General features: G+C 37.9%; 1 protein-coding gene across 1 annotated transcript in view; it reads left to right on the top strand.

Moving 5' to 3' along the window:
• The window catches only part of csmd3a (CUB and Sushi multiple domains 3a), a gene marked incomplete at both ends in the record, with an annotated part of 275,340 nt that overhangs the window by 227,678 nt on the left and 20,925 nt on the right, over nucleotides 1-26,737 (top strand). The window contains 3 exons of the mRNA XM_079429665.1: nucleotides 9,442-9,624; nucleotides 12,627-12,803; nucleotides 14,991-15,170. Of these exons, the coding sequence (XP_079285791.1) occupies nucleotides 9,442-9,624; nucleotides 12,627-12,803; nucleotides 14,991-15,170 (540 nt within the window). The remainder of the gene's footprint in view (nucleotides 1-9,441; nucleotides 9,625-12,626; nucleotides 12,804-14,990; nucleotides 15,171-26,737) is intronic.

Here is a 26,737-nt window from a genome sequence, read left to right as displayed (position 1 = left end):
CTGTTCAGAATGGAGTACTAGCACACTGCTGAATACTGCATGGTATACTCTATACTGCCTTTCACATACTGCTGTTTTTGTAAACGGAATGTGAAAGAGAACTTGTTATAAAATTATATATATTTTAAACAGTATAGTAATGCTGTCATCAAACGAGCCCACATAAATATCATTTATAATTTGCATTATTATTATAATTTGGAATTTGTCTGATCTCTGCTAATTGCAGTAATTTTAATCATACTGTACAGCATGTTAAGTTTTGTTTCTACTAAGGGATTTTAGGAGAAACATCAGAGGCGAAGTTGATACCTAAATGAAGCATACATCTCAAATCCTCGTGAGCTTTGAAAGAGCTACCTCTGAGAAATAACACTTTCCTCAGGGCTCTGTCTTTCTAGCATCACTTCTTTATTCTGTGTGAACATGCTTGGCGCTTCTTGGGAGGTTTGATGTTGAGAGTGTGTTCTGGATTTCTGGGACATTCGTCAGTAATCTAGCATCTCGATTGCTGGAAATTTTAGGAGGTGTATGCCACCATAGGTTTACGAAAGTTAGCCAGTTGTATATTGGCTTCATTTTAAAGCATTTTCACCTGCATGTTTTTGTTTAAGATAAGAAAACCCCACATCCCTTGGAGCGTTGTTTGTTGTTTTTGAATCATTTAATTCCTCTGAAAGCAACTAAAGCAAAACTCCCATATTTTTGGCATAAAATTTATATTGAGAAACAATTTATTGATTAAAATATATATAATTATATTTAGAAATGTTAAGATATTTGTAGAAATACTATTTTGTTTAATGTTTTTGAAAAGTATTTTATGCTTACCAAGCCTACATATATTTGATCAAAAATACAGTAAAACAGTAATATTGTCAAATAATAGCCATTATATATTTTTTAAATAATTTTAAAATATTCTTTTTTTTATTATATTTATTATTTAATACATTTTAGGAATTCAGCAGCCATTACGCCAGTCTTCAGTTTTATATTATTTTTTTTTTCAGAAATCATTATAATGCTGATGTGTGTGTTTAATTATAATCACTAGTAATCATAGTAATAATGTATTTTTTTTGTTTGCTTTCGTGGACATTTTTGTTGTATTTACATCCATTTAATTTTGGTTACACACACACACACACACACACACTGTAACGGTTCAGTGGTTGTAGAACGAGGCTCACAACGAAAAGTAAAAACAAAAGAGTATTCTTTAATAAGCTGCATCAACACACATTTGACACTTTGTTAACTCAAGATCGGACAAACATAATGGCAAAACTGAGGACTTATAAAGGGGAGGAACAAACGAGGAAACAAGGTAATTAATAGAACACAGGTGATGACGATAATTAATTAACAGAACTAGGACACAAACTAAAGCAGGAAGAACCAAATAAGGAAGAAACAGAACAAAACCAAAACTGACATATTACAGTATCCCCCCCCCCCCCCCCGGAAGGTGCGTCCCGCACCGTAACAGTAACATCGGGGAGGGGGGGGCGGGCGTCCTGGAGGCTGGAGCAGGACCAGGATAGGATAGGGAAGCCTCCAGGACGGATCAGGAGCCTTGGGAGGCCATGGCAGGACTGGAAACCCGGGAGGCCATGGCAGGACTGGAAACCCGGGAGGCCATGGCGGATCTGGAGCCTTGGGAGGCCATGGCGGATCAGGAGCCTTGGGAGGCCATGGCAGGACTGGAGACCCGGGAGGCCATGGCGGATCAGGAGACACGGGAGGCCATGGCGGATCAGGAGACACGGGAGGCCATGGCGGATCAGGAGACACGGGAGGCCATGGCGGATCGGGGTCCTTGGGCGGCCATGGCGGATCGGGGTCCTTGGGCGGCCATGGCGGATCGGGGTCCTTGGGCGGCCTAGGCGGATCGGGGTCCTTTGTGGCCTTGGCCTCTGGCCCGGCCACACAAACTGCGGCTATATGGCCCCCCCCCAAAATTTCTTTGGGAAAGTTCCCCTCTGGGGGCCAACTTGGAGGAGCGGGCGCTGGAGGGCGCTCGGGAGGAGCGGGCACTTGAGGGCGCTCTGGCAGAGCGGGCACTTGAGGGCGCTCTGGCGGAGCGGGCACTTGAGGGCGCTCTGGCGGAGCGGGCACTTGAGGGCGCTCTGGCGGAGCGGGCACTTGAGGGCGCTCTGGCGGAGCGGGCACTTGAGGGCGCTCTGGAGGAGCGGGCACTTGAGGGCGCTCTGGAGGAGCGGGCACTTGAGGGCGCTCTGGAGGAGCGGACTCTTGGGGGCGCACGGGAGGCGCGGAGCTGGACGGAACCAGCGGAGACGAAGGAGAGCTGGACGGGACCAGCGTAGATGCAGGAGGGCGCTCTTGCAGCGCCGACACTTGAGGGCGCTCTTGCAGCGCAGACACTTGAGGGCGCACGGGAGGCGCGAAGCTGGATAGAACCAGCGGAGACGAAGGAGAGCTGGACGGGACCAGCGGAGACGCAGGAGGGCGCTCTTGCAGCGCGGACTCTTGAGGGCGCTCTTGCAGCGCGGACACTTGAGGGCGCTCTTGCAGCGCGGACACTTGAGGGCGCTCTTGCAGCGCGGATTCAAAGGGGCGCTCTTGTAGCGCGGACATTAGAGGGCGCACGGGAGGCGCGGGGCTGGACGGGACCAGCGGGAACTCAGGTGGGCTGGACGGGACCAGCGGGAACTCAGGTGGGCTGGACGGGACCAGCGGGAACTCAGGTGGGCTGGACGGGACCAGCGGAGACGAAGGAGAGCTGGGCGGAACCAGCGGAGACGAAGGAGAGCTGGGCGGAACCAGCGGAGACGAAGGAGGGCTGGATTGGACCAGCGGGAACTCGGGAGGGCACTTGCGAGGTGCAGGCACTGGAGGGCACTGGCGAGGAGCAGGCACTGGAGGGCACAGGCGAGGAGCAGGCACTGGAGGGCACTGGCGAGGAGAAGGCACTGGAGGGCACTGGCGAGGAGCAGGCACTGGAGGGCACTGGCGAGGAGCAGGCACTGGCGAGGAGCAGGCACTGGGGGGCACTGGCGAGGAGCAGGCACTGGGGGGCACTGGCGAGGAGCAGGCACTGGAGTCCAAGACATTCCCTCATAAACTACCAGTATTCCCACCAGCACCTGAGCTTCCTCCTTCGGCGGCTCGGGAGGAGCCGAAGTAGGCGGCGGAACCATCTTCGCCGTAGACGGCGCAACGTTCATCGCCCTTTGCGGCGGAATCCTCCTCGCCGCGGGCGGAACATACATCGCTGGGTACGGCGGGATCCTCCTCGCAGGCGACGGAATCCTTATTTTCGCGGGCGGCGGAAACTTCTTCGCCGTGGACGGCGTAACGTTCATCGCCTCCTGCGGCGTTATCCTCTTCGCCGCGGGCGGAACATTCTTCAAGTAATCTTCTGTGTGGTCCGATCTTCTGTAACGGTTCAGTGGTTGTAGAACGAGGCTCACAACGAAAAGTAAAAACAAAAGAGTATTCTTTAATAAGCTGCATCAACACACATTTGACACTTTGTTAACTCAAGATCGGACAAACATAATGGCAAAACTGAGGACTTATAAAGGGGAGGAACAAACGAGGAAACAAGGTAATTAATAGAACACAGGTGATGACGATAATTAATTAACAGAACTAGGACACAAACTAAAGCAGGAAGAACCAAATAAGGAAGAAACAGAACAAAACCAAAACTGACATATTACACACACAAATCACACATAATTAATATTATTGAAGAATAATATATATATATATATATATATATATATAAATAAATAAATAAATAAATATATATATATATATAAAATAACCTGATTTGTATACCAGCGTGGCGGCTCCACAGGCACATACGCACACACATACGCACATACACAGATATGCATTCACCCTCGCATTCGCCGCTTTGTTCCGCCAGCCTGACAAACGGGTCCGACCGATGCCGAGAATGGCTGCAGGACCAGATGGCTACTTGCCGGAACTGGATTACTCCCCTGTTGCAGTCGTGTGACTATGTTGTTGATTGACTATGTGCTTTTTGTTGCTGGGATGTTTTATCTGTTTTCACACTGTACTCTCATAAGAATATAGTCTGTGAATTATTTTTTTCTCCCCCCTCTCCTCATGTCAAGCTGTATCTCTTCCTATAATACCTACATTTCACTGCTGGTTATACTCTGTATGATTATGTATGTGACAAATAAAATTACTTACACTTAAATTCCCTCTTCTTCCCCATTCTGATGCTCGGTTTGAACTTCAGCAAGTCGTCTTCACCATGTCTAGATGACTAAATGCATTGAGTTGCTGCCATGTGATTGGCTGATTAGCAATTTGTGTTACCAAGCAATTGAACAGGTGTACCTAATATAGTGGCCGGTGAGTGTATATTATGGGTGGCATGGTACACAGATGTCACGGTTCAGTACGTACCTCGATTCGGGGGTCACGGTTCGATACAATTTCGTTACAACAAGAAAAAACAACAAATCTACTATGCTCGGTTTCTTTTAATTTATTTTGAACAGTAGTACAGTAGTAATACTAAATATTGTATTGCATTATATATATAATCTGCGGTACATATATACATACAAGCAATAAATTCTTGAAATATATTTTATTTTTTTTAACAGATAAACAAGGGGGAAAAAATTTAATAAAATACAAACATCAGCGCACCCGCCTCTGTGTCACCGTTGGAACGCTACTTAAGTACAAAGTCTATCATTTACATAATAAATAATAGTTTTGCATTCAGATACGTTGCATCGCAAATATGGAAATATTATGGAATATTTGGATTTGTGCTGAATGAGAGAGGTAGGATGCACGAGCACAAAGCTCCATTTCGCAAACAGTTGCATGCACAAGCCTTTAAAGTATACGCTTTTGTCTGTCTATGTGAGAGACGTGTTCAGAATCAGCACATGGTCACTGTCTAGGGGGCTTTGTTTTCAAGCGCGCAACTCATGGCATTCGCTGTTCTTCTGCTGGCGGTTATCAAACAGTGTTGCATTGCTGCAGGCGCCCCCTTCTGGATTGAGGGTGAATTGCCTGTATTCGTTGTAAGGCCTCATGCACTGAACCGAGATGTCCGTACCATGACGGTTTGGTACGAATACATGTATCATGCCATCCCTAATATATATATATATATATATATATATATATATATATATATATATATATATATATGTGTGTGTGTGTGTGTGTGTGTGTATATATAGACAAAAAGACAAAGACAAAAATACTATTATATTTTTGAGGGGAAAACAAGTATTTTATGCTCACCAAGCCTGCATTTATTTGATCAAAAATACAGTAAAAACAATAATGTTGTGAAATAATAACCATAATATCTTTTCAAAATAATTTTGCAATGACTGTTTTCTTTTTAATATATTTTAAAATGTAATATTCATTATATTATTTATAATTTAGTATATTTTAAGATTTTCCCACATCTATAACTCCAGTGCAATAGGACATATATTATATGTGTGCATTTACTTATAATCAGTCTTAATTATAATAATACAATGCTTTGTCTTTCCACTAAAAATATAAAATGGCTTCATTTTAAAGCATTTCCAGCTACATGTTTTTGTTTAAGATAAGAAAACTCCACATCCCCTGCAGTGCCTGCTTTCTTTCGTGGGAGTTTTAGTTGTTTTTGCCTCACATTATTTGGCAAAATGAATTTCACTAAAGACTAAAAGCCACTACTACATGATAAAATATGGATGGCAAACAAAATCAATAGCGTTTTGCACTGCCATTTGAATCAGAGTTCCTTACGTAACGAACTTCACAACCTTATTATACCCCGCTAAGCTACTGGTGGGCGTCCTTTAACGTGAATTCACACCTCACTGCTGCGCCAATTAATGGAAACTAGAACCGTTCATGGTATTCAACAGCTTCACCTTTGTAGAAGAATCTAATGAAGGTTGTATAAGCACACACACAGCTCTTACATTGTCCATCAAGAGATCCGTGGCTTTGTGCCTTGGCTGTTTCATGGCCGCTTGAGGTGGGACCGATCTTTTCGGAGACCTGTCTGTTCGTAACTCGCCAACAAAGGCAGGACGTCAGAGCGATTGAGGTTAATGAGGAAGAAAAGTCAGCCCTTTCTCCATCATGACACCTTTCTTTTTTATCGGGGTTGGATATTTGAACAAACGGCTGTGAATAGGGTCTCTCTCTCCCCTCTCTCTCTCTCTGCATGCATCTTTCTTTCTCTGCAGTACATCAGCATGCTTGGAATGATGTCAGATGAGTACAATCCGCCCCTCATTTTCTGTGCCGCAGAGTAGAAAAGCAATGTCCCAGATTTCTAATGAACTAAAGCGAAAGTATTTGACTGGAAAAACACGGCGCTATCATGGAGTGCTGCTGTTTTTCTGTTTATTTATGTATAGAGATCCAGTTAAGCAGCAGTGTGGTGGAACCGGACGACACTTGCCCTACGGCTGCTTTTAATCACTGGTTAGTCGTTCCCTCGGGTTCACGGGCCGTTTGTTGAGTCTGAGCTTTCTGATTGGCCTCGGGGTGCTGGTACACGTAATTAAAAAGGATTTGATTTCCGGGTCACCGGTTGACTCAAACAGGGCTCGGTGCTCGGAGTGTCTGCGACATGTACTGTCCGGCTCTATTCAATTAATATTTTACCATAATTATTTATGCTAATGAATTCTGCTGGCAGCCGCTAGATGATAATTGATAGCCTGTTGCATATCACACTGTCATTTGGAAAATGTGTCGCATCTCTCACGTGCCTGCAAATTCGTCTTCTCGCCAGGAACAACATATAAATGCGTCTAATTGTTTCTCTTGAGAATTTCGCCTGGTTTTTGCACTTCAAAATGGCAATATGTGTTTTCATGTGTCTTTTAAAGGAGTAGTTCACACATCAGTGGAAATTGTCATTTTCTCGCCCTTGTGTTGTTCCAATCCTGTATGTGAGTTTCTTTCTCGTTTGAAACTCAAAAGGAGACGAAAACTACCGACTGGGCCGTCAAGCTCAAAAAAGGACAAACAACACCTACTCGTTTGAAATATTTTAAGTCTTGTGAAGTCATACAATAGATTTGAATTTACAGAAATAAGATTTCTGTGTGAATATATATTTTATTGGGAAAAACTATGTATCTATTATCATACAAAAGTTAAATACAGTAAAAGTAACTGTTTTCTATATTTTAAAATGTAATTTTTTCCTGTGATCAAAGCTGAATTTTCAGCATCATTACTCCAGTCTTCAGTGTCACATGATCCTTCAGAAATCATTTGCTGCTCGAGAAACATTTATTATTATCATCGATGTTGGAAACAGTTGTTTTGTGTAATGTTTTGTGGAATTATAAATCATTCATATCAGTATAAAAGTCTTCACCATCAATGTAATGTCCTAAAACAAGATAAATTTACTTTACTAATAGATTTGAATGTACAGAAATTAGATTTCAGAGTTAAATTTTAGTCTGTTTGTCACACAAATATCTTCAGAAGACTTGAAATTGAAGACTTTTTTAACTGAACAACATCTATTCACATTTATGAAGACATGGAGCGGTATGAACATTCTTCAAAACATCTTCTTTTCTGTTTCATGGAATAAATTAAGCCATGGGAGTTAGGAAAGACACGAAAGTGCAGTAAAAAAGTACAAATATATATATTTTTTGCTGAGCTGTTCATTATTTATGCATTCAGCAGACACTTTTATGCAAAGTGACTTACAATAGAGGAACATAAGCGATTCGTCACAGAGCAAGCAATATTTATGGCATACAGGTTTATTAGAAAGCTAGGAAACAAGCTAGAGCAGAGGTGAAATGCAAGAGGAAGTGGGAGATTTTCCAGTAATAAAAAGCTGTTGTCATTGTTTTTGCTTTTCTATTGGCTGTCATAGTTCATATCTCTACCTAATCGTACGAGGCAGGTGAGCAAAAAGATTGTGTAAGCTCAATCAAATAGTATTTTCACGCACAGAAAGTTCCTCTCCTCAAATCTTCTGAAACAGCATGGTGAGTGACAGCTCAGAGAACAGGGGAAGTGTTCCTTTGAGATCCGTAACTGCTCTTTATTTGAGCTGTGGCAGTTCGGCACACTGAAAAACTCCTCTGTGGCCAAAAGAAGCTCTCAACTGATCCGAGGGCAGCGCTGGTCCCGCTTGCATTTATAATGTCTCCGATACATCACTGAGCAGGTCTGTTTTGCTGTCAAATTGTCTTTCATTAATCCATTTAATCCCAGCGGTCACATCTATGATCACATTTTAGTTTAGAGTTTGAGTTTCGAAGGATGAGAAAAGGGTTATGGGTGTATTTGACACTACAAATGACTGTCTATATTTCATATATTTCATGTGGACATTTTGACATGGCTGGTGTGAATAGTCACTTGACATGAAACCTTTATTTCCAGTTAACTCCCTTGAAAGCAACTGAAATCTATGATAACACAAATACTACACACACACACACATACATATATGCACACATTTCCATATATATATATATCTATATATATAGATATAGATATATATAGATATAGGAATATTTACATATTTTTACTGGACAAAATACAAAAAATTACAGTTTATTTTATTTATTTATTTTTTATTATATCAAAAATAAAGTAAAACAGTAATACTGTGAAATAATAAGCATTAAATAAAAAAAAAATACTTGGAGAACTGTTTTCATTTTTAATATTAAAATAAATATTATAATATTTATAATTTTATATATTTTAAGAATTTTCAGCGTCATTTCTCCAGTCTTCGGTGTCACATAAGCCTTCAGAAATCATTCTAATATGCTAACAGTAAAATAATTATATTTTGTATTGTTTATTTTATGTATTTATTTATTTATCCACTAAAAATATATTAATATCTATCCCTAAAACAAGATAAATATACTTCCTTGCAAAATTGTAATATATTAAGACTTGTTTTCAGAAAATATATTTTAAATGGTTTATTTTTTTAATCTGTTGGCAAATGCATAATTAATGCATAAATAACTAGCAAAAAAAGTGAGGCTTTTGAAAGCTGAAACTGTTTGCCATTTGGAAGTAATTATTTCAACTCAAATATCTGTTTATTTATTTAGCAATAAGCAAGATAGTGTAGAGTCAGCTGGCCGTTATGGCGAAATGAACTGCTTTAGTGTGATACAAGACCCCTCGGCTTTGAGTTTATGTTGTAATAATGGCTGACTAACTGTATTATGTCTTACATGTTGACTAAGTCTGCAGTTTCAGTCTCCCATGGGGTGCACAAACTTCCAGCAAACTTCTTTTTTTTTTTAAGAGAAGAAACATGCAGTTTGTTTCTGTCCAAGTAGAAAAATACATGTGCTCGCTCAGCTGGAAACATGAGGATGAAGTATGCAGAACAGTATCTAGAATATAGTATCTAGAATATATGTGCACTTGTCTGTGCAGGTGATAAACGGGGTGCCTGCGGGGATCCGGGTACGCCGGCCCATGCCACCCGAGAGGAGGGCAGCTTTCAGCAGCACGCTAAAGTGCGCTTCACTTGCGCCACGGGTCACACACTCTACGGCTCGGCAGAACGGATATGCTTCCCCAACGGCACTTGGTCGGGCCGTCAGCCTACCTGCAAACGTAAGTAACTCCTTAAGACGCCATGAATAATGCATGTGCACAGCGAGGAGCGGCACGAGTACACACCGGGACACTGATATGCATCAAATGAGAAGTCTTTTGTCTCGTCGAACATTTGAGCCGGTGTCACGGCATTCATGTGTTCTGTAATTCACGCAAAAGACGACCTTGCACCGGAGGCTTCTGAGGAAAGTGTTTTTTTCTGCTGCTTTTGCAGCTCTTTTAGTCTGACGCATTGTCCGTGTCATCTCGAGGGTGACAGGTTATTGCGGTCCAGCACCATGCTGGGCTATAAAACAGATTTACAGATTGTTAGCGCGCAGGTCCCAGGAGGCGGAAATTTCTCAAGCTTGAATGTTTTTGCTACGCAGCTCTGGTCTAACAGCTTGTCTTGCATTAAATCCCATCATGCCCCCCTGTGATTTTCCAGGCCGAACAAACACCAACATCTCCTGCAGTTTAACCCCACTCAAGCCGTGCGTGAGGGGAGAAAACTGAAAGTCTATTACCTTTGCAAAAATATCCAAGTTAAAACAAATCAGGCTCTTCAAAATCAATCCAAATGAGTATAGAATAGTCAAGTTGTGTTCAATGAAGTACTATTATATATTTTTAACATTTTGAATTAGCTTTAGAACAGAGGTGGGTAGAGTACCCAAAAACTGTACTCAAGTAAAAGTAAAAGTACTTATAGAAATATTTACTCAAGTAAAAGTAATAGTCTGAATAGTTACTTGAGTAAGGGTAAAAAATTATGGGATAAAAAAGTACTCAAGTAGTTACTTTGGATCATATACTGTATATGTCTATTTTATTTAGATATATAGATACAATTTATGTGTAGTGTGTGTGTGTGTGTGTGTATACACACACACACACACACTGCCGTTCAAAATTTTTTTAATGTTTTTTTAATGTAGTTTATTTCAGTGATGCAAATCAGAATTTTCATCAGCCTTTACGACAGTCTTCAGTTAGTGTCACATAATCCTTCAGAAATCATTCCAATATGTTGATTTACTATCAATGCTGTTCTTTTTAGCTTTCTCTTCATTAAAGAATCCTGAACATAATGGTTCCAAAACATATTAAGCAGCAAAACTGTTTCCAACACTGGTAATAAATCAATATATTAGTATGATTTCTGAAGGATCATATGACTCTGAAAACAGCTGATGAAAATTCTTATTTGCATCACTGAATTAAATTATATTTTATAGTACATTAATTATGTATTATATATATAACCTCTGACACAGAGAAGAGAGAAAACTCCTCACATGACCGCTACCAAACATCTGAACATAACGAAACAAATGCACACTGACGGATCGTCTTCCATCTGTTCTTGAAAAAAAAAAAGCGCAAATATTGTGAAAATATCAATATTAATTGTGCCGCTGCGCAGAGCTGCGTGCGGCAGGGAACTGAACGAATCATTCAAGCTGATTCGCAAACCAATTCGCCGGTTTGCCAACTGGTTTGATCATGCCTTTGAACAGAATTGACTCAAAAGAATTAATAATTTGTGAATGGGCATCGCTCATTGCCCAAAGAAAAGTAGACGGCGCGTTTGGAATAAATTGAAGCATTTTTAACTTGTATTGCATTAAGATAAAGATAAAGCCCACAGTAACGAAGTAAAAGTACAGTTTTTTCACTAAAAATGTACTTGAGTAAGAGTAGAAGTACCCATCTTTAAATATACTCTAAAAGTATGTTACCCAAAACATTTACTCAAGTTAATGTGACAAAGTAAATGTAACTCACTACTACCCACCTCTGCTTTAAACCAGTTCTCACTATTAACTAGCTGCTTATTAGCATGCATATTACTAGCATATATTGGTCGTTCATTAGTGTTTATAAAGCACATATTAATGCCTCATTCTGCATGACCATATTTTAGATCCCTTAATCCTGCAACATACCTAAATTTAAAAACTACCTTACTAACTATTAAAAAGCAAATTAGGAATGTATTGAGGCATAAGCCATAGTTAATAGTTTGTTAATATTTGAGAACTGGTCCTCAAACTAAAGTCTGATTTTATTTTTTATTTAGATTTTTATTTTTTTTTTAGTTACAATTTTATGTGCTTTTGTGCGTTTTTTCTTGCTATTTAGACTTATTTCTTTTATTTCATTTTTAGCAATGTTACTACTATGTAATTTTCTTTTAAGTTTTCCATCTAACATTTATAATTTATTTAGTTTCAACGTTATTTCACTTAACATAAATTATTTTTAATAGTTTTAGTTGTAGTTAACAATAACAACACTACACCAAAGCAAATTTTCTGAGAGTGTGTGTAAATTTTTTGGAGAAAATCGATTTTTTTTTTAATATACTTATTTATTTGTTAGTCATAAAGTATATTATTGTACTGTTTATTAATATTTGGAATTGGCTTAAAATAAATATTTTTTTTATTTATTTTAATTTGAATAATGCTATCATGTGCTGTTGTGATGTTTATTATTACTATGATTTCCTTTAGTATTTTTTAGTTTTAATTTATTTTTATTTCAGTTTTAGTAATTGTAGTACTTTGGCCTTAACTTATTTCAGTTAGCTTTTTTTTATTTTTTTTATTTCAATAAACAAAAATATTTTTCTAATAGATGTAGTTAATAAACAAAGTAAATTTCCAGAAAGTCTGCTATGACATTTTATACAAATACACTGGCAAAAAAATCACTCAAAAAATCACTAAATTAATAGCAGAAATGGCAAGCAGCACATTGAAATACTTTTTTTTTTTTTTTTTTTTTTTTTTTTTTTTTTAAGTAGAAAAACTAAAATGGTATTTTCTTGTAAGATGTGCTCCAATAATATTTATTTGCAACTTTGAAAAATCATTTACTATTACAGCATACCTCCTGTAATCACAAGCAAATTCATTTTTCAAAGGCTATCATGTTCATAAAGTCCTGCATGAAGGAAATGACCCATCTGGACGTGTGTTTTTCTGCTAATGCGATTCTTTTTCATCCAATAGCTGTTCAATGTGGGAATCCTGGGACTCCGGCTAATGGGCGCATTTCGCGTGTTCATGGCACCACCTTCTCTCACTCCATCATCTACTCATGTGTGGATGGATACCGGCTCTCGGGTTCTCCCTCCCGTCAGTGTCTGGCGAACGGTACCTGGTCTGGCAGCGAGCCCAACTGCACCCGTATGTACCCAAGCTGTTGTCTTACATCCTGGAAAAAGGCAAAAATGTTCAAGCTTTCCTTCATCTGTTTTGTTTTCCCCCCAACTGCATCTCTCAATAAATGTTGGCATTCGAACAGGAAAGACTTTCCTTTATAACGAGACGCCCATTTGTAATTAGCCCAACCATCTTATCATGCGGTTGTTGTTGCTTAGATGTGGACCCTGTTCACCTCGTTCAATCTCATTAATGGAACCAGATTTATTACTGCCGCTGTCTAAGTAATAGTAGGATGAGATGACAGGCAGAATCAATCTCACGCTGACTTATAATGCGAGATTGATGTCAGGGTAGTGGGAGAATAATGAGCAGGGGAGTGCTGCAGGACTGCGGTGAATTTCACATGACATTACTCAACGCTCCGAAGAGATGCTCTTTGTTGATGTGACAAGATAAACTGTGGATGTTAAAGGTGAAGTCATTTCAGAATGGCACAAATGATGAATGTAATTAAACACTCCCCCCATCTGGCATTGATTAGTCAGGAACAGGAAGTCCCGCCCCAAATGCACTGCGCTTACATGCATTTTAAAACTTGCAATAATTAGTCTTTTTAAAATGTCATGTAACCGTTGACTTTGTAGCAGTACTGTTAATGCGAATTCAGGCTAACACGCAGATAATCCAGCATGATTCATCTGTACATGTTATTTTTAATATCTTAGATGGTTGCTGCTAGGCTGTTCTAGGTGGTTTCCAAGTAGTTGCTTGCCAGTGCTGGAAAGATTACTTATAAATTGTAGCACATTACTGATTTCAAATTTCATGATGAAAATCTCATCTATTACGTTACATATTTTTAGGTATTGTAATAGATTATTTTTGGCCTAACTTGATAGTCACGTTGATTTGAATAGAATAATATTGTACCATATTGATATCAAACAAAAACAAATAATATTTATTTATTCTGCTACCAACAATGTGCAGTGCATTAAATATTACATTGTCATTACATTATGAAATAGAATATACTTTTTCAGTTTCCTGAGCGGTTTGTGAAGGAACTGCAGGGGGTTCGTAAATTGATCATGCTAATTGATTAAATCATAAAAATGTAAAATTATAATAGACATTTTTTAAATCAGTAATCATTTTTTAAATCATTTAAATTAATGATTTATAAATATGCATGAGCATTGTAAATTGATATGGATACTCTGTTGTTCAAATGTTTGGGATCTGTAAGATTTTTACATTTTTTAGCTACATATTTGATCAAAAATAGGGTAGAAACGTTAATATTGTGAGATATTGTTACAATTCAAAATAACTGTTTGAATATATTTTAAAATGCAATTCATTTTTTAATGCAAAGTTGAATTTTCAGCAGTCTTCAGAAATAATTTCTTATATTTATTGACACATTAAAATATAAATTAATTGTATTTCTCATATATAATTTCTTATTATTATCAATGTTGAAAACAGTTGTGCTGCTTAATATTTTTGTGGAAATCATGATCAATTTATTTCCGGATTATTTGATGAATGGAAAGTTTAAAAATATATATATATTTGAAATGGAAGTTTTCTAACATTATAAATGTCTTTACTGTCACTTCTGGTCAATTTAATGCATCCTTGGTGCATAACAGTATTCATTTCTTTAAAAAAAAATCTTACTGACCCCAAATCATGAAGGCGAGTTACATTCTGAGGTTGAATATGTAGTAAAAGTATTAGTAATAGTCAGATATTCTTGCTTTAGCAAACACCTCTAATGAATATAACCTATAAAATGATTGTTTACTAGCGAATATTATTGCAATGATAGTATTATGAATGCAATAAGGGGCTTGATGCAGCTCAGATAATGCTTTGACAGTCTTAAGTGTTGTTGAACTGAAGATGTTGTTCTGCTCGATGACAAAATGTGCCATTTTTCAGCTGTAGTGTCTAACCCGAGGCTTGACCGTGCTTGACAGGCAGAACTGTAACAGAAGCATCCAGAATCATTGTTTGTTTAGTTTTAGTTTCCCTGGGAGACAGTCTTGAATCCATAAACAGTTTAATGATGTTGTGTGTTTAGACTCTTAATGTACGCTCGCACAAATAATGGTGTCACTGTTTCAAGACATATATTTCCATAATGCGCTTTCTTCCAAGCGTTACATCTGGAGCGCTGTCGTTCTTCTGCTCTAATAGTGATCAGTTGTGGGGATCCGGGCGTACCTGCCAGCGGCCTGAGGTTCGGCGAGGACTTCACCATCGGCCAGAACGTGACGTATTCCTGTCAGCCCGGCTACCTGATGGAGAACGGGAGCTTTGTTAGCCGCACCTGCACCCACAACGGCACCTGGAGCGGAACGTTACCCACCTGCCAAGGTACAGAGTTTGAAGGCCTTTATTTTTCTCGAATTACGACACTGAGACTTTTTGGTGGCTTGCCGAGGCATTGAGTGCCACAAACAAACAGATGTTGCTCTGCAGTTGCCAAGGCTTCTTGGATTGTAAACAGGCCATTGTTTCTGAAGGAAAGCATCAAAGAATAAGGGTTAACCGCGACTTTTTCTCACATGTCAGAAGAGAGTGTGAGAGAGAGGAGATTCATGAATATTTGACAGTGCTTCTCTGTGAGCGCCCTCTTGCAGGAACGCTCATCGACTTCCCGTATCCTTTGATTAATGAGACGATCTAAACTGGTGATAACCAGGACTGAGCACATGGCCTCTGTGCTCAGGTAGACGACAAATGAAATGGACGTGAATGTTTACAAAATATTTTAGGTTAAGATTGATCATTAAGTGTCTCAAATTTTTCAAGTACCCCTACTTAGCAGTCACCTCAGGGTCCCTTTTACTGGACATTTAGTTGTGTATTAGGTATTCCACTATTGTGACACATACAGTGTGAAATATGTAGAATCATGACTGTAACGGGGTGAACGAGACGAGAGACGTGCAGATCCATTTGCAAGCTTTATTATACAGAGACGTGGTCAAAACACCAGCGAACATGTGTATGGCACAGACGAGAAACAAGAATAACCAAACCAGGCACGAGTCAGTCCACAGCGAACGTTATGCAGATGGCTTGACAAGAGGGGCAATCCAGAAACATGAGCATTAGTCCAAGTGAAGCACAAACAGAGTCAAAATGGTGAGACAACGGTAGGAAACACAGGCTAGAAAATCAGAAACAGGTTCCGTATCGCAGCTAAAACTAGGAGAGTAAAAAATGCAGAACAATACTGGAACTCAACAGAAACACAGAATGGCTCGGTAAGGCAGCTAACACTAGGAGAGTGCTATATGCAGAACAATACTCAGCGATCTGAACAAGGAAGTCCAAGGTTTATGTAGGGTGTGTGATTGTGTGATAGTTCTCAGGTGTGAGCGTGTGATTAGTGAAATGGCTGCTGGGAAATGTAGTCCGGGGTAAATGTGAAACAGTCTGTGCGATGTGAGAGTCAATGTGATGGAGGAGTGACCTCTGGTGGCGAGCGAATGGAAGTCCATGGACCTGATTCATGACAATTACCAACCATTCTCCCCTATTAAATAATGCTACTGTGTCATTTTAATACCTTTGTGTATTTCACAGGTCTTTCGATCACTGGAGCGTTCCACAGTATTCAGAATTGATTCAATCTTGGCTTTGCGATAAGCGCTCTCCTTTCAGCCGTTTATTTATTTATTTATTTGAGCCAATATCAGATTTTCTTTGGCAGCCCACATGCTCACATCCATTTACAAATCACTAAGAGGAAACTTTCCTCCCTCCAGCGTTCTCATTAGCACTAAAACACTATTGACAGTTGTTGCTTGGAATAGTTTAGATTTTTTTAAGACTTCACCATCCTCATTATAGCATTAGTCCTTGATGGATATAAGCATAAATATCTAGAATCCATCTCATTTAGACCTGTTTTTCCGCACTCAATACCGTCTTGTTAGCTAAAGAAATCTGCATTGCGTACTGTACATGAAAATGGCAGCCATTAAAATTCTGAGAACAAACACAGAGAGCAAATTGCTCGGTGAGATCCAGCAGAGAAACATCAATGTAGCATCCTAATAGGCCGTAATGTGAAGTCATTAGAAAGCCATTTCTTGGGCCTGGCGTGGATGGATCGTAGCCCGTGAGTGATTTGTGGCGGGACGGACTCTCATGCGTGCCTCCCGTCAGTCGGTGGTGAAGTCTGCACGAGGCATTTGTGCCCGAGGGCTCATCTCGCTCTCAGTTTCTCCTTCATTGCTCTTGGTTTCAGCATCCGCAGACAGTGCAGCTGAAGACTGTCAGTGTCCAGTGACCTATCTGAGATTAGCATGCAAGTCCGTCACACACATGGGAGTATCAAGGAATTTTAAATTTGTGATTTCCAGGCCTGTAAAAGCCATAGTAATTTATATAGGGAATATAAATATGTCCAGTTATGCTCTGCAGGGCCTTTGTTTAAATTCACAAAGCCCGGGACAAATTGTTCGGTTTGGTGACGAGTTTTTGGCTCAAGGTCTGCATTTAAAGTCACACCAGAGGTCTTCAGCTGGGATCAGGACTGGGCTTTCTGCAGACCAGTCAAGTTCTTCCACACTGACTGAATCAATCATGTCTTTTTGAACCTTGCCTTATACACAGAGGCACTGTCATGTTAGAATAGAAAAGGGTCCTGTCCAAACTGTTGCTATAAAATTAGAAGCACACAATTCCCTAGAATATCATTATATGCTTAAACATTAAGATTTGTACTCATGGAAATTACTAAAGTAGTCAAACCTGTTCGTTAGAAGGGGGTGACCCAATACTTTTGGCAATATAGTGTATCTTATGCAGTGTTATGCAAGTTATCTTTTTTTCAGAAAATGTGGCTATTTAAACTAGAAAATAAGAAAAAATTGCTCATTAACAGAAGGACTTTGCGGTATAAAAACAGCACACTGACAGATCGTTTCCACTTGTTTTTAATTTGTTTATACCTGAAAGAAGTCAAAATACGCTTGTATTGAAGATACAGTACATTCTATTAAAAAAAGTTCTTAAGTCTTGACTGGAAGTTGAAAAGACACATTTTGAAAAGTCCTTTTTTGCTGTTATATTATGTGTGTCCACATTAGACTAGTGTGGTAGAATTGATCAATAACCTTGTCTACATAAGGTTACATCCAGTCTTGCAGCTGTTATCATGGTGTAATGCAGATAAAGTGCACAATGTTTGTACAAATATACCAAGAAGAGAGATGACGTAACCCCCTTGTTTTCATGGAGGTGAACAGATGTGCTAAACCATTGTCTTGAAATTCCAATCATAAACCTGTCTCCGCTCTGTTAGTATTATAGTATGTCTGCATACATTCTGATGTTGAAAACCAGCTGGAAATTATATTCAGCCGCCAGAAGCTGGCATGATTACTTCCATTGTAAGAGTGTAATTCTAAACATGCTCTTAAATAGATAAATAACTAATCAAAATTCTCCATAAGTTTTTGTTTACAAAAGAAATGTGTGTGTACTGTGTATATTTATTATGTATATATAAATACACATACATACAGTATATATTTAGAAAATATTTACATGTATATGTATATGTTTATATTCATATAATTTAATTTATATATAAATGTATTTAATATATAAACATAACTTATTTTTCTTAAATATATACATGCATGTGTGTGTATTTATATACGTAATAAATATACACAGTACACACACATATATTATGTAAACAAAACTTTTATTTTGGATGAGATTAATCACGATTAATCATTTAATAGCACTATAGTCATGCATCCATAATTATGCATCAAATGGTGGTGTTGAACTTTTTTAAGCAGGTTCCAGGAAAATGTTAAACAAATAAATAGACTGTAATATATTAGAATTCATCTGCTATTGAAGGGTGTTTCTGCCATGGAATAAAAATAAAATTAAATATAATTATTTAATTGCAACTTTTTATCTCAAAACGCAGGGTGGGGGGTTGCAAGTTTATGTCTTACAAATTATAAACTTGCAATTTCATCTCACAATTCAGAATTTTGTTCTGTTTATATCATTTTGAGAAAATCTGATAATGTCCCAATTACCTTTTTTTTTATGTTATCCTAAAACAAGCTTCAAAAATGTACAGTGGTAAAATAATATTAGAATAATATTAAAACAGTGAACTTCTAATCATGTTAGAAACGTAAAAAGAAATAAAATAAATAAGTTGGTTTTTAAGTTAATGTCTTACGTTCGGTTCTTGTTTGAAGAAAGGAAAAATGTGTTCATATGTGTGGATGACAGTCGTAGTTGAATATATGTGCATATGCAGGAAGACACCAGACAGAAGCAGACTTGTAAAACAGCACTGGAAGATTTATTTCTCCACGAACTGTCAAAACTTGTAAAAGACAAACAGGCACAGGCGTCTCATTAAAGGCCGAGGCGAGAGGAGACCAGTGAGCCTGTTTCTCAAGCGTGTCAGTTGTTTGACCATTAATAGTGTTGATTTTAGTCATTAATGACAGTGCCTCGGTGTTTCATATGGCATATTTCAGTCTGTTTTCCTCATTGTGTTTCCAGAGGTTTGGTTTTGTAGACTGTCTGTGTGTTAGTAAATGGACTTTAATTGACAGTACCTCATTTTAAACGTGGGCTTGTATTGGACCCTGTTATGTACTTTTGTGATGTGTTTACAGCGAAATTGTTCAGACCAAACCTTCGATCGATATTCTCCCAGAACAGTAAACAACACAACGGTAAGCAGTTGCTGGGGGGAAAGGTTAAGGTTAGTTGGAAAAAGATTCGGAAATCTTGTCAAAGCACCTTGGCCAAGAATAAAGGTGCTGTTTTGGAGGAAACGCGTTATACTTGGCAACACTGCTGTTCACCTCGGGTCAGCCGTGCAGATGAGCAGCAGCGACGCGCGGTTCTGTCATCACACTGAGCTGCGGACGGCCTCAGGGACCCGCTTGAGCGATGGGCCTTTCTACGTGCAACACATGCTGAGCGACTGCAAAACACACACAAACGTGATGCAAAACATGGCCTGTAGTATGGAATGCCAATCCTGCCATAATTATAAATAAATAAATGTGCAAAGAAAAGTAAAAAAAACAAAAATAGATAATTGTTTATAATTTTATTTCCTTATTTGTTTTGTTTTTTTTAATTCCACATTTATTTACACTTTAATTTATTTTAAAATGTATGTATTTATTTACATATTTATTTCCACATTTATTTATTCTCACATTTATTTATTTCTACATTTCTTTGTCCGTAGAGTAATGGGGTAGGGCGTGTTTTACCTCAGGAATAGCAATCGAGCCAGAATAGGTGAGGGGTAAGCTTTGAGGCCACAGTGACACCTTGTGGTGCCCAAATGAAATACAAGAAGTGTAGCCTACATGACATGCCTGTTGATAGTGTGTGATGAATGACTTGGGCAATATGGCCAAAATCTTATATCACGGGTCAGTGGCAACTACAGATGCACTGTATAGCCTCCCGAAGTGACTGTTAATATACATATAAATATTAATAATACAATTAGTGCCGAGATTCTTCACAGGAGTGAATAAATACATAAATTGGTATGTTTCCCTCATGTTCTTTGATGGTCTAGCGGTAGAGCTTCTGTCAAGCATTTCAGAGATCTTGTGTTCGAATCCCAAAAAGTTTAAATTCTTTTCCATTAAAACCAAAAGTGTTCATCAGTGATTGTATATCAAGACACGTCCCACCTGCAAATTACGCCTATTCAATAGGAAACTATTAAAAATATTCCACAGAATAAATAGTCTTGTTTTATTTGTTATATGTCATTTCCATATGCATATGATAAATTGATAATTATTCGTTGAGTTTCAGTTCATCTTTGAGACGTGTTTCAGAAAGAGTTTCTCAGAGACGGCTGAAAGCGCACCCTGTTTATTATTAATTTTATTTTTATTTTACAAAGGCACAAGGTTTTGTTTTTATTGTGAGTGTACACAAATAAAAGTAGACCATTTATAGTATATAATGATATCTTGCACTAATCTGTATGGCCAAAAATGACGGAGTAGGCTATTTTAAGTTGTTTCCTATTTAGTTTCATAGGCCTATTTATGTTTAAATATTAGGGAATAATAAATATTTTTTTATTTTAATTTATGTTGATTATGAAAAGTGAACAGCATGACCAAGATGGGCTCATAAGATGCACAATATGTCGGGAGACATGGAGTGGGTCAAACATGATTTTGACCACTTCGTTGAGTTTTGTTTTGTAGAAAGCCTTTCTTTGAAGTGAATTTCGTTTTGTATAAATTGTATCTTAATTTTAATCAATGTTTCATCAACCAATTGTCTGGATTCAATAAAGAAGAAAACCAAGAACGTTGGCTGTGGAATGGATTGCAACAAACGAACCCACCATGTTTCCACGGCCTTTATTGTATCTAAAGCCATGTCTACACCTAGAGAACCCATTATAATCAGTTGATGCTGTGACTGTCCACACGGGAAGTGTGATGCCTCGTTCTGTCCTGAAATATGCATTGTATTTTAAGCGTTCTTTATACCTAAAGAAAGAAACATCTCCATTCGATAAGAAATTCGTTGGTGTGTGTCAAATAACAGGTGATCTATCGCCGGAATGTGTTGTTTTTGAAATCATGGCGAGTTGCCACTGTTTTCGGTTCTCTCTTGGCGCTCATGCACAACACAGACAATCGAGCGCTTCGTTCTGGTAAAAGCACAAAACCAAAACAAAATGCACACAAACGTGTCCCTGCTCTTGATATACAATCACTGATGAACACTTTTGGTTTTAATGGAAAAAAATAATAATATTTTTTTGGATTCAAACAACTTCACAGAAGTTCTACCGCTAGACCATCAAAGCACATGAGGGAAGCATGCCAATTGATCTATTTATTCACTCCTGTGAAGAATCTCGGCACTAATTATATTGTATTATTAATATTTATATGTATATTAAAATAGTCACTTAGGGGGGCGGCTACACTGTCTGTAGTTGCCACTGACCCGTGATATAAGATTTTGGCCATATTGCCCAAGTCATTCATCACACACTATCAACAGGCACGTCATGTAGGCTACACTTCTTGTATTTCATTTGGGCACCACAAGGTGTCACTGTGGCCTCAAAGCTTACCCCTCACCTATTCTGGCTCGATTGCTATTCCTGAGGTAAAACACGCCCTCCTCATTACTCTACATTTTTTGGTCTGTAGAAATAAATAAATGTGGAAGTAAATACGTAAATAAATACATAAATTTTAAAATAAATAAAAGTGGAAAAAAATTAATGTGAAAAAAAATAAATAAATAAGGAAATAAAATGATAAATAATTATTTATTTTAGTTTTTTTTTACTTTTCTTTGTACATTTATTATTTTATTTCTAATTATGGCAGGATTGGCATTCCATACTGTAGAGCACACAGCTGCAAGAGACTGCTGCGGTTCAAGCCTTTTAGAGCTGGAGACTGGTAAACTCATGCCACTGGTCGAGCCAGAACATGTTGACACTTTGGGTTGATCAAACCATTAAAATGTAGAATCAGCATCCAGCAAGGCTGCAAATTACTGACACTGCAAATTACATATTAATTCTGTTTTTTCATCTCTGCTATTTTAATTTAAGCAACTTTTTAGGGTGTTTTTCTCTTTTTATTTGTATGTACAGTAGGCTACCATTTAAAAGCTTGGCATCTCTCAATTGCAAGTTTATACTATAAATTACACTTCTGAAATTCTTCCTCAGTTTTCTAAATTTTTATCTTAAAATTCTAACTTTTTTTTTTTTTTTTTTTTTTTTTATTCTCATAAACTTAAAAACATAAGCTCTGAATTCTTAGGGGTTTTTTTGTTGTTGTTGTGTACATGTATAAAGATTTCTATTTAATTGACTTTGCATGAAATCAGTGGACACTCAAGGTTGCGGTATCGTATCAGACATTAAAAATTTGGATCAAGCCAACCTAGTTTAGTAATTTTATTTTTAATTGAGTAATTTTATTTCTCATCTGCATTTTGCTCTCCTTCTTAACGGGTCTGATGACATTACAGGCAAACATTGAACGTGTTGCAGAATTTTTACTATTTTTGTCAAATAATTTTTGTCTTTTCCATAGACAAAGACATAGTATGAGTTCTGATGACTTTACATATTTTGCAGGAATCATATGGACTGTTTTGTATTTCTCTATACATCCATGGTTACTCTGAATGGTTAAGTATAATAATAACCATTTTCAATTTGGCATGGGGGGGTTGTTTTTTATGCATGATACTTTACTGTTTACTGTTAAAGCTGTTTGTATGAAGTATGTGCAATTATCTGTATGCATACAGTGCATCACACTTAGTGTCTGTACTTGAAATATTTCACTAGATACCGAATATTAACTGAAGGATCAACTAACAAGGCATGAATATATTTAATAGCAGTGGATTTAATATTCAACACCCTTCCGAGAGACGTGAACACTTAGCATTTCAGTTTTTAACCTTGTTAGCTTCCATGTCTCATTAAACCAGACCCCTGAGCCATGAGATTCACACATAAAATCATCATCATCTTCTTCATCACGCTCGTGTCTGCTTAAAGCAGTCTCCACACACCTTGAACAGCCGCTACGCTCATTTATTATACATTATACATCCTGCATTCTATATGTGAAGGCTTTCAATCATCCAGGTCACCACCGCAGAAAGTGGCTGCGCTTGCTTTATCCCTTCGCTTTTGACTTTGATTGGGTTGAACAGCTCACCAAACTCTGCGGCCCTGCCGCTGGAGGCTGAAGTCATCTCGCAGCTCTCTCACAGCGCCTCATATATTTACTGAAGCAGCGGCACTATAAGCCACAGGCTTACGGCCAGTGCGCTCTTCTGCGGAGGGATCTTCTGTTCTGCATTCACACTTAATCTCCAAAGCTACGAGCACCTCACAGGATGTTTCCAACACCGCCAGATCAGCCAGGCAGTCGTGCAAGGCAAAGCTTAGAGGAGCGCTTCACCCAAAAATTTAATATGTCATCATTTACTCAACCTCATGTCGCTCCGAAAGTGAATGACATTATTTTCTTCTGTGGAACCCAGAAGGAGGATTTTTGAAGGGAATTCAGTTTGAAGGAGCTGTTAAGCTCCAAAAATGGCTGTAAAAGTAGCAAGGTTGCAAATTTGGAAGATTTGTCACCACATTTAGCAACTTTCCCATGGTTCCTGCAACTTTTAAATATGCTGTTTTTTTGTGGTTATTAAAACATACTGATGTATTTACTGTATACATAGGTCTCATATGTAGAGTATATACACACACTTATAGATATATGTTTAACATGTATATATTTAAGTATATAGTGTTGTTTTTTTATTTAGTTATTAAATAAATGAGAAAATTAGACGTTTACAGTGTGTTATGAAGATTTTCAATATTGTCAGTGCTCCAAAAATTGTCTATACTTCTTAAACACTACATTCCAGGTCTAGAACTGACTGAAATTGAAGTGTTTCACGAGTTACTGATAATCTTCCATTCATTTAGTTTTAAATATTCCACTGTGTCATGTCACGATCAGTCATGAGAAGCACTGATGTGTTACAGACTCTGAGGAGCACCTCACATGATCTCTGATCTATCACTCGTCATGGTTGAAGGAACTTTTCAAACACGTTTGGTGTGCAACTACTTTTTGATACAATCAATTTGCTTGCACATCTTGTACAATTAGGAAGGAAGATAGAATGTGACAGCTAATAGAAAAAAGAGGAAAGTAGCAACTCTTTGGAATGACATGAGTAATAACAAATCTTCCTAAACCTACAAAACATTTCTTTTGTGAAACTTTTTTAAATGTCATTTTGTGTTCCATGTTAAGAAAGGGTTTGTAATGACACGAGGTTAAGTAAATTTGTCATTTTGGTTTAAACTGTCCCTTTAATGAAAGCTGATGGCTATTCAATGTGATGAACTAAGACACGCAATTGACCTTTGAGTCTAATTTATTAGTTTTGCCTGGGTAGATTTACACGAACAATAGGATCTTTACAGAGCAGCGCCGCGACTCCACACATCTTTTTTAGAGGTGTTATTGGGGCACTTGCTTTCCAAAACATCTCATCATTTATTCATACGCCGTCCAAACCCCAGCTGCTCCCCACCGATTGCTCTCCAACACTGTCAGAATATCAGCTCACGAGTTTCCATCTGCTCCCCCCCGCGTCCTTTTTTCAATTCGAGATTTGCAATTTAAAACATCTTTTGATTGGCCCTGCAGACGTTTGCTGACTTCTGTTGATTTCGCCAATGCAGGAAGTCCTAGCATGTTATTTGTAAATAAACATTTGCATGGATTTAACACTCGATCCATACACAAAACGACACCAAAGTCTCCCCTGAAAGTTCAAATAGAGATGATGCAACAGTTGCTGAGGTGAAAGCAGGTTGCAAAAGATGACTCTCAGCCCTGAGGTGATTTCCAGCTAATGCGTTTAACCAGCTTCTTCCACACCTCTTAACAAGCGAAAGTGCTGTAAAAACCCTTTGTTTTAGTCATAAATAGCACATGAAGCTTCTGGAGTGATCATCAGTGACGTATTGAACACAGTGTTTGTGCTTTATTATATGATGTTGAAGTGGAACATACACTGTAAAAAAAATTGGCAGCTGTGGTTGCCAGAATAATTTTGTAAAAAATACAGAAAAACTGTAAACACATTTACGGCCAAAATTTACGGTAAATTTTACAGTATAAAAAAAATTATTATAATTTTAATAATTTACAAGCTAGAAAATTGAATGTAAACCAGTAAATTCAACAACGCACAAGCAGAAGTATATACTAATATATAGAAGGTGCATTTATGCAAACACAAAACACCATCATGGTAACACACACGACACTTAAATAATGCAATAAACACTCAGTAAACAACAGAAGATGTAACATAAAGCCCAAATGTACATAACTATTAAAAAACATGATTATTGAAGCAAAATACTTTCAAATGTCACGCAGGGAATTCTGGGAATATCAGTTTACCGTTTTTAACTGTAAATTATACATTGATTTGTTCTATTTACTTCTAAAAACTGTTCAATTAACAGCATTTTACTGTAAAATTACATGAAATGTCTTTTACAGTTTTTCCCTGTATATAGTACGGCAACTTACTGTTAACCTATTAACACTTATTTTCCATAGCGTTTTTACAAAGTTTTACGGTTAAAATTACACTTATTTTTTACAGTGTAGTCCTTCACGGTTGAAAAACGTCCTTTCTTCAGCGAGATGCTTTCAAGACAAGTCTACAAAATATTAAAGCTTGGCCAGAGGGCAGTACAGCCTCAAAATACAGATCAGGACTTCAATGTCGGCTACACTGACACTACATGAGGAAGTTTGGTTGGCTTTTTCTTTCTGTGATCGATGTGTCTGCATGTGAAAAGTGAATGGTGAATTTAATATAGTTTGCAGTATTTATCACTATTTGGTTGGCATTGTTAGTGTGGAAACAGGCAAAACTTTAATTAAAGTTTTTGTTTTCTTGTGATCCTGACAGCAGTAATTGTAGTCAGATCATTTGTGTGTGTGTGATGTGGGACAGCTAGCAACAAAATACTAACACTGTGGGACAATTCCAAATTAACATTCATTTGAACTCTCAAGTGTTTGACAGACTTTCAAATGTTTTAAAATCCAAACATCATGTTAATTTATTACATGAGGGTATTAAAGTTGCCGGTTTAATGAAGTGAATATGAATGAATCAAATTCCTGCTCAGTGGGAACAAATGAAACAACTAGTCTAAATGTAGACACCATGATGAATGTGTGCTTGAGTGACCTGCATATGAAATATGATGTTGTTTTTGTGCAGTATTTATTAGATTAACATTTATTAAGATGAAGTTCATTCATTACTCTCTTGTGCTCAGTGGGAATGTGTGT

The sequence above is a fragment of the Barbus barbus genome (assembly GCF_936440315.1).
Source record: "Barbus barbus genome assembly, chromosome: 12".
NCBI lineage: Eukaryota > Metazoa > Chordata > Actinopteri > Cypriniformes > Cyprinidae > Barbus > Barbus barbus.
The sequence above is the reverse complement of the archived record's forward strand: the minus strand, read 5'-3'. Positions and strand labels throughout refer to the sequence as shown.